The 8,913-nt window shown below is 34.5% G+C and overlaps 1 protein-coding gene and 1 pseudogene across 4 annotated transcripts; both read right to left on the minus strand.

The window, feature by feature from the left end:
- Positions 1 to 1,426, minus strand: LOC133799308 (probable LRR receptor-like serine/threonine-protein kinase At1g07650; annotated as a pseudogene).
- A 1,867-nt stretch (positions 1,427 to 3,293) lies between these two features.
- On the minus strand, positions 3,294 to 8,913 carry LOC133800627 (probable leucine-rich repeat receptor-like serine/threonine-protein kinase At3g14840). Of its 4 annotated transcripts, none has more exons than XM_062238628.1 (24): positions 8,743 to 8,913; positions 8,438 to 8,603; positions 8,268 to 8,339; positions 8,125 to 8,193; positions 7,970 to 8,041; positions 7,818 to 7,889; positions 7,626 to 7,697; positions 7,450 to 7,518; positions 7,298 to 7,369; positions 7,145 to 7,219; positions 6,986 to 7,057; positions 6,793 to 6,858; positions 6,637 to 6,699; positions 6,393 to 6,458; positions 6,245 to 6,283; positions 6,116 to 6,150; positions 5,656 to 6,032; positions 5,385 to 5,583; positions 5,092 to 5,211; positions 4,763 to 4,926; positions 4,438 to 4,645; positions 4,094 to 4,331; positions 3,851 to 4,001; positions 3,294 to 3,757 (listed from the first exon to the last, which is right to left on the minus strand). In XM_062238628.1, exons 1-24 carry the CDS (start codon positions 8,834 to 8,836, stop codon positions 3,449 to 3,451), a joined length of 2,940 nt encoding a protein of 979 aa, XP_062094612.1. In that variant the 5' UTR covers positions 8,837 to 8,913; the 3' UTR covers positions 3,294 to 3,448. The 4 variants fall into 4 exon arrangements, 3 of the variants coding, with proteins under 3 accessions (XP_062094612.1, XP_062094615.1, XP_062094614.1); XR_009876551.1 differs by having other exon boundaries at positions 3,528 to 3,757; positions 3,851 to 4,023; XM_062238631.1 differs by lacking the exon at positions 6,986 to 7,057.

The following is an 8,913-nucleotide window of genomic DNA, read 5'->3' on the forward strand; positions in this document are numbered from 1 at the left end:
TTAATGTAAAAAACTCTTAGATTCTCCTGGATTAGGATCTCTCAACTGATCCATGTATTCTGTCAAGGCCTGGAATCTTGATTGGTCACCATGAACACTTGAATACAAGCTCAACTCAGGAATAAGAGCCCGACCTTCAAGCATGCTCACTGCAACAGACATGGTGGGGCGAACTGAAGGTGATGGATTTGTGCACAATAGAGCTACCTTGATCATTCTTTTTGCCTCTTCTTTTTTGAATTTGGACCCCAACTTTGGATCCACCAGTTCCATTATATCTTCCTTTTGTTGTAAGGAAATGGCCTGCAACAACAAGCATGAAGAAGATAAACCATTGCCAATTAACATCAATATGTAATATAAAGAACAACATGTCGTGACGCTTTATTTTACCCAATCTCGAAGGCATGCAAAGTTTTCATTCGGGTGGCTTCTCATGTTCTTTTTCCCAGCCACAATTTCCATTGTCATAACTCCAAAACTGTATACATCTGCTTTGTCAGTTAAGTAACCCCATAATGCATACTCTGGGGCCATATATCCTCTACAAGAACCATAACCATTCATCAAACAACCAAGTATAATTTACTTATTAAATAGTATCATTAATTATAGGAGTAATTGATCATAATGTTGAGAAAAATATAACTCACATAGTTCCAGCAACTCTGGTGCTAATGTGGGTGTTTTCTTCTTCATTTAGCTTGGCCAGGCCAAAGTCTGATATTTTTGGGTTAAGGTTCTTATCTAGTAGTATATTGGTGGCTTTGATGTCTCTATGAACAATTTTTAGCGCTGATTCTTCATGCAGGAACGCCAGACCTCTTGCAATGCCTATACATATTTTTTGCCTTGTATTCCAGTCTAATTTCACTTGATCTTCTTCAGTTTCTTTTAAATATTAAATAAAATCAACCAATTCATCATGACTACCTGAACATAAACATCAAAAAATCGTCTCCCAAAACTGTAATAAGATCTGTTGTCTCTGAATACGCAAAATGAAGTTTCACAGTGTAATTTCCATTTCCTAAGCAACGAGCAAAATAAGTTAGCGAAAGAGGCGAGATGCGTGCAGTTGTGTAGAGCTGTGAGTTGTTCATTCTTAATACAGATACATTGTTTGCTATGTAGTCTATCTCTTTAAGACTACTAGTACCCCAGAATTCACAAGTGTTAATAAACCCCCAAATGGAGGCTAAGTTATGGAAAAAATTTGCAGCACCCGCAGACTCTTCATACTTGATGCCTCCAACAGTAGTTGGTTTTCCACCACAATTTATATGCAGTGAATAATGATCTACACATCAATCAATGTTGATTAAAACTAAACAACAGGAATGGTTTATAGTCAATCCAGTTAATATGTAGTTTCGAAAGAGGCTTATTTACCTTTTGAACATGGAGCCAAGCACTTGTTGAGCATTCTATATTAATCATATCGAAAGCAAGCATTAGTAAAGAAATATCATCATGAAAACTAATGTTCTTTTTGTTTTAGTTTTTATTTAAAGCTTACGAGTTATTTTTCTGGCCAGATGTGCTCCGGAAGTAATTGTTGATGAATAGCAGCACAAGTATATTGATCAGTTTGACATGATAATATATGATGTAAAGATATAGAAATAAAAGAAAGTTAAAGAGGGATTCTCACAAAGTATCTTGACAAGTGGACGGTTCAGTTTTCTCATAAAAGTTATTGTAAGAAATATCTATTTGGCTGCAGTAAGAATTGTCTTGATTAGCTAAACATTGTAAAGCCAAATGAAAAAAAAATAGATTAGTTAATCCAATCATAATTCCTTGATAGAGAAATAATGAAGAACTAATTAATTACAATAGAATAATTAACCAATTATCGTATTTATGAAATGTTATGTCTACTATTTGACATACTTGAGAAAAAAAGGTAATTGTACCTTTGGTGAGTAAGCTAGTTAACTTGTACAACTATAGATTTGAGAGAAATACTGAAGTGAAATTAGAAGGCTATTGCGACAGTGATTGGGGAGGCTGTGTTGATGATATGAAAAGCACTTCAGGCTATGTTTTTTGACTTGGCTCAGGTGTATTTTCCTCAGCTGAAGCAGAGCATATATCAGCCTCAGCTGCAACCTCTCAAGTTATTTGGCTTAGAAGAATTTTAAAAGATATTGGAGAAAAGCAAGAGGAAGCTACTGAGTTGTTCTATGACAACAAATCAGCAATTGCAATGGCAAAGGCAAAAAACATTTGCTTATCAGCACTCCAATCAGCCAAGAAAATCAAGAACCGGTATGACAGTTTTAGTACTTCTTGCCACTTATATATATGTTAGTCTTATCTCAGTTGTAAACTAGTTTTTTACTTTATTTTTTAGCTCTGTAACATTCTGTCGTAATCAAGTTTTAGAGTTGTAAAAGTGAGAAAGAGTGAAAGGTGAGACGTCAAGGTTGATAGGGTGCATCTCGAATGGACTTCCTAAGGCTACTCTTCTCATGGATGTTGGTCAAGCTTGTAATAGCTAGAAAGAGAGTTGTGTTTGTACTAAGTGATCAAGTTGTAATTGTGCCACTGACAGTGAAGAGACTGAACTTCTCATAAGGAGTTCACGAGGACGTAGGACAAAGTTTTGGTTGAACTTCGAAACAATTTGATGTGTTATTTATTTATTCTTTTCTTTCTTGTTTCTCTGTTTGATTGTGTTTTGTGTACATCAAGTTGGATTTACTCCAGAATTTTTTATTTGATAGAGAAGAAATCTCTATCATGAAACCAGTATACTTTCCATAAATTCATACTAAGCCAAGGTGGCTCCATTATGTGTGTCAAATATTAATGTTGTCAGTATACTTATACGACAATAGCATAAGTGAAGTGAATGAGCAAGAAGTTTATGAATAAAAGAGCAATAAAAAGAAAAGGAACAATGAAGTTTTTGAGTAAGGCCCTTCCTCAATGACTTCTTCCTACTCAATTTTTGCATCACTTACATTTTCTAATAGCTAGAAAGAGAGTTGATAGGGTGCATCTCGAATGGACTTCCTAATAGCTAGAAAGAGAGTTGTGTTTGTACTAAGTGATCAAGTTGTAATTGTGCCATTGACAGTGAGGAGACTGAACTTCTCAAAAGGAGTTCACGAGGACGTATGACAAAGTTTTGGTTGAACCTCGAAACAATTTGATGTGCTATTTAGTTATTCTTTTCTTTCTTGTTTTTCTGTACAGCTAGAGACCAAACAAATCTAACTCTAAAAATCTAGTAACATAATGTGCTTGAGTTGAGCATTGTTATAACTGTACAAATCTGACTCTACAAAAAGAACATTTGGTTTTGTTGCAATCATTAGAGTAATTTCCTTTCAAGTTTTAACAAAATGGAGTTCATTAGATTTAAAAGAAAATATGGAATAGCGTAGGTGTATCCCAATATAAATTTAACATAATTTCTAGTTGAAGTTTTTCTTTTTTATCGTGGTTCAACCATTGATACAGTGGCCTCATTGACAGAGCATCTACTACCACTTTGTGTGGAAGGATCATAACTACCACTGCTGGCTTGAAAAGTAAAAACAGGTTGTTTGGGTTGAGGTTGATCAAATATTTGGTTGCTTAACATGGAAGCTACTTGAGCCATGGAAGGTCTATCTGTGGCAAAGTCTTGAACGCACAGAAGCCCAATGTGTATGCATTTCAATGCCTCTGATTCATTATATGACTCGCCCAATGCTTCATCCACCAACTCTATTCCTCTGCCTTCACTCCATAGCTGCCATGACTGTTTCATTACATTAATATCAGCCTCAATTTTCCACCACAACACACAAACATAATAACATAATTTGTGAGATTTCTTTTGTGAACTACTCACATATGCAATAAGGCCTTGGTATTGATCCTCATCCTTGAAGCTAGTATTCTTTTTCCCGCTTATTATCTCTAGTAGTAACACGCCATAGCTAAACACATCAGATTTTTCCGAAAAGATTCCTCTGAATGCGTACTCTGGAGACATATAGCCGCTGTAATTGATTAAACACACCACTAAATTAGATGTCGGATGCTATAACAACAATGTACTATCAAATCATCAAATTAAAAGAATGATGCTCACATTGTTCCTACCACCCTATGAGTATTTGCTAGATCTAAAGTGCCTTCAAAAATCCTTGCCAATCCAAAATCAGAAATTTTTGGAGTCATCTTCTCATCCAATAGAATATTACTGGCCTTCAAATCTCGATGGATCACCCTTAAACTGGAATCGCGATGGAGATACACAAGACCTCTTGCAATGCCATCAATAATGTTGAATCGTATGGCCCAATCAAGCTCTACCCTTCTTCTATCATCTATATAAGAAACCAAATCACACCACTAAAAGTTAATTAGTGACAATTTCCAACAAATATACTTCTAACTGAAGGATAAAAATGTGGATAAAGATGAGAGACTAACCGAAAATAAAAGTATCTAAGCTCTTGTTGAGCATGAACTCGTATATTAATAACTTCTCTTCATTTTCAATGCAGCAACCAATGAGCTTAACAAGATTTCTATGTTGCAGTTTGGAGATCAATATTATTTCATTCCTAAATTCTTCGTAGCCTTGTGACGAGCTGCTAGACAGTCTTTTCACTGCAACTTCTTTCCCATGTAGTTGTCCCTGTAAATTTCCAAACATAGCTAACTAATTAGATCATTCACTCACCCATTCACCTGCATTTCTTCATTATTATTGTAGTGTATTAGATTCTATGTAAACTATTGAAAACCAAATGACCTTATAAACAGGACCAAATCCTCCTTGACCAAGTTTGTTTGTAATACTAAACTTGTTTGTGGCCATTAGTATGCTATCCAACTCAAAAAAATGAAGCTCAGGTTGATCGTCTCCTCTCTTCAAGTTAGTACTTGTCCAAATCAAATCATTATTTGTTGCAGTTCCTGATGTCAAGTCAATAATATACATAATATTCAGCAATAAATACGACCAAAAAATACAAAGTTTTAGGTCCCAACATAATGAAGAACATCAACATCATGTACCATGAGATATGCAATGCTCAAAGAAGTAACAATCACAAATTGAAGCTTAGATATTATTCTTACTTTTTCTCTTAGCTTTTCGTCTATGCAAACCGAAGGCTACAATAGCTAATAATGTTGCACAAGCAGAAACAGCTACAACAAGGCCGATAATGATTTTGGTCTTACTAAAATGTCCTTCCCCTGAATGAGAAGATACAGAATTAACTATCATAACATATATGAGTCCATCAATCATTTTACATCATGACTTGATCATACATAACATTATAATAAGTAATAAACACGAACAAAAAGAATATCAATTATACGTTAATTTCATCCTAATTAAAAACATACACAATTGTGTTACTTACCAGATTCTATTGAGATAGCTGATATTAAAGACCCATAATTTCCTAGCTTTGGAACAATCTTTGTCCCTTTCCCCGTCCATTGGAGGCGGATCTCCAATGTGTTATGACTCACAACAACTGCCTTAATTACTTTGATAAACTCCTTATCAACTCCTTTAGCTTCCTCTTTAATGTTGAAATCTGACAACTCCCGTTTTCCCTATAATAACTTACTTAACTCAGTAAAACATAAGTTCACAAGCTGCATTAAGTAGCATAATGATTAAGCTACCTGAACATAAACATCAAATACTCGTCTTCCAGCACTCGCATAAGATCTGTCGTTTCTAAATACTATCTCTGCAAAATGTAGTTTCACAGTGTAATTTCCATTTCTTAAGCAACGAGCAAAATAAGTTAGCGAAAGAGGCGAGATGCGTGCAGTTGTGTAGAGCTCAGAGTTGTTCATTCTTAATCTAGATACATTATTTACTATATATTCTCGCACTTCTTGAGAATTTCTGAAATGACCGGTGTTGCTAAATCCCCAAGTGTTGGCTGAGTTATGGAATAAATATGCAGGACCTCCAAATACCTCATCCCCTTCATACTTTATGCCTCCAATGGTAGTTTCTTTTCCACCACAATTTATATGCAATGAATAATAATCTACACATCAAAGATCAAACAATGTTGGTTAAAAATATACAAAAGAAATGGTTTATAGTGAACACAATGAATGGTTTTTTTACCTTTTGAACATGGAGCCAAGCACTTGCTGAGCATTCTACATTAATCATATTCAAAGCGAGAATTAGTATAAAGTATAATCATGATCAAAACTATTGTTATTCTTGTTTCAATTGTTTGTTAAAGCTTACGAGCTGTTTTCATGACCAGATGTGCTCTGAAAGTGATTGCTGATAAAAAAAAAAGTTAAGACACAAATATATTCAATTGTGAAATGCTTATGGTTCAATTGAAAGAAATAAATGAAAGAATGAAAGAAAGAAAGAAAGGAGCTCTTACAAATGATCTTGACAAGTTGATGGTTCAGATATTTCCGAAAAGTTATTGTAAGATATATCTATATTCCTGAACACAGTAAGAAACTTCATTATTAGCTAAATATTTTTAAGTGACTTTTGTTTTTGTATTGGCAAAATTATCTTCTTTGTTACATCTTCTGTTAAAGAGTTGAAGAGTGAGCTTAGAGTTGGGGTTTGTAGGTCATCATTCTTCTTGGTAATTTTGGTCTGGATTGGTAACTTACTTGGCTCTGGATATGTTCATCCACGCTGGAATAGGCCCACTGAGTAAGTTACTTGTTAAATATCTATTCAATGTGCAACACCATAGCATAAGAGAAGTTTAATTATAAAGAAAAGAGTAATAAAAAAAAGGGACCAATGAAGTTTGAGTTACTTACATATAACTCAAAGGTAATATTTGAAAATTTGGAAGTGGCCCTTCTAGTTTATTAAAGCTAAGATCCCTGCAAAATAAAGATCAAAATAAAGATCTTAGATGTCTGTTAAATTCGCTAAAGATTAAGTGTTTAAATTCCAAGGAAATGCTATACAGGAATGGAAAATTTGACAAGAGAATAATCGAACAATTACAAGCCAATTAGCATTCTCAAATTAAGAATATATTGAGGGATATTTCCTCTTAAATTACAGCTCCTCATTGTCCTGCAATTTCAAACATGGTCAAATAATTTAAAAAATAATCAAACATTAGGTTGAGTTCCATCACAAAAGTTTATGTATGGAGCTTACAACTTAGAAAGGTCTGTCATTTTACTCAAGTCGGGAAAATCTGACGAGTTCTCCCCATTTAAGTCAGTTATTCTTCTGCAAAGACTGCCTCATCACAAAGATTGCATAGAACTAAAGGAGACAGAGAAAAGTAGACAATGAAAAAGAACTTACAACTGTTGTAAGTTTGCCAAGGTAGAAATACTAGGAGGAATTGGCCCACTGAAACCACTTGCTTGCATATCTCTGTGGAGAGTAGCATGTAAAATCAATATAAATTGCTCATAAATATTTTGAAAACCAACAAAGAGATCACCAGTTCTTACAATATCTGAAGTTGTTTCCAATTGCCAAACTCAGGTATCCTTCCTGTGAAGTAGTTACTATGGATCCCACTGCAATGGAAAACATGAGTCACCAAGATTAACGTGATGATTGTTGAACCAAAATATGTTGGTTCATTTGAGCTATGAAGTAAGTTATAGTACACACTGTCACTTACAGCGCCCATAACTTGGAGAGATTGGTGAGAGACAGAGGGAACTGTCCAGTGAGATTGTTTGCATTTAAACTCCTGCAGCCACACCATGTCAGTTATATAAGACTAAATTAGTTAATGTCATTTCTACTACTTTTTTACAAATATTCATGAAAAAGTTAATTTCTTTGAAAAGATTAGGGAAGGGATTCTCACAGATATTCCAAGTTTACCAATTTCCCAAGCTCATAGGGAATAGTTTCAGAAAACAAGTTGCTCTCCATGTTCCTGAATTTGCGAGTTTATTATAATTAGCAAATCATAGGAGTTTAAAAGAGAGAAATTAAATGGGATAAGAAAGAGCATACAAATATTTGAGAGTGGTTATGTTTCCTAATTCGGCAGGGATCGGCCCTGATAAATTGTTCACACTAATAGCCCTGCACGCCCACATTTGTTCAAACAATCAATTACTACTACAGGCCAATCTTGAATAATGGTATAGGGATAAATGGAAACTTACAGCCGTTCCAACTTTGTTGAACCCCATTCTGGCGGTATCGAACCACTGAGGAAGTTCCGTCGTAGATCTCTGCAAGGGAGAAGAGAGACTGGTATTGAAAAGTGTTGAAAAGTAATTGAATAAAAAGCTTTGTTTTTACATACACTTCCTTAAGGTAAGGTAGCTTCCATAGTGATGATGGAAGCTTGCCATCCAGATTTTGTTCTGAAAAAGAACTGCACATATAACAGATGTCAACAGAAAACTCCAAGTCATGGTGATTATAGTATATATATATATATATATATGTAGCCGTGAGCTAGGAGTAGTTTACAAGCTTTGGATATGGCATTCATTATTAGCAGAGATGGAGCAATTGCAGATGACTTCATTTGTGTAATATTCTTTATTAGAAGAGTATGTTGGTAGATTACAAGGATCATCGAAGTGCCCGTCGTCATACTTGTTCAGTTGCTTAGCTATTTCTTTAAAAGCTTCCACTGCATAATAATAATAATAATAATAAATTAACTAAAGAAGATGAACAAAACCAAAGTCTGCACCAGGTATGTAATTTCTTGTTCTCCAGATATTATTTAAAATATATATATATATATATAAGATGGAGAGATTTTTCACCTTCATCGTGGGGAAGAATACGAGATTGGGCATTGCATTTGAATGGTGTCACTGCCAAGAAGATCATAAATAGTAATGAAGCCATATTGATCATTCCCAAACAAGCAGTGCTTAAATGTTGATATATATATATATTTATATCATACAGAAGAAAGTGTGATTGTAAATACA

The sequence above is a fragment of the Humulus lupulus genome, chromosome 9 (genome assembly GCF_963169125.1).
Source record: "Humulus lupulus chromosome 9, drHumLupu1.1, whole genome shotgun sequence".
Taxonomy (NCBI): domain Eukaryota; kingdom Viridiplantae; phylum Streptophyta; class Magnoliopsida; order Rosales; family Cannabaceae; genus Humulus; species Humulus lupulus.

Excerpts from the sequence above, each read along its gene's own strand:
- LOC133800627 (XM_062238628.1), bottom strand. The coding sequence starts at position 8,836 with ATGATCAATATGGCTTCATTACTATTTATGATCTTCTTGGCAGTGACA. Across the intron at positions 7,370-7,449 it reads TGGAAACAACTTCAGATATT|AGATATGCAAGCAAGTGGTT; the intron begins GTAAGAACTGGT and ends TACTCTCCACAG. Across the intron at positions 5,212-5,384 it reads AGCTATCTCAATAGAATCTG|GGGAAGGACATTTTAGTAAG; the intron begins GTAAGTAACACA and ends CTTCTCATTCAG.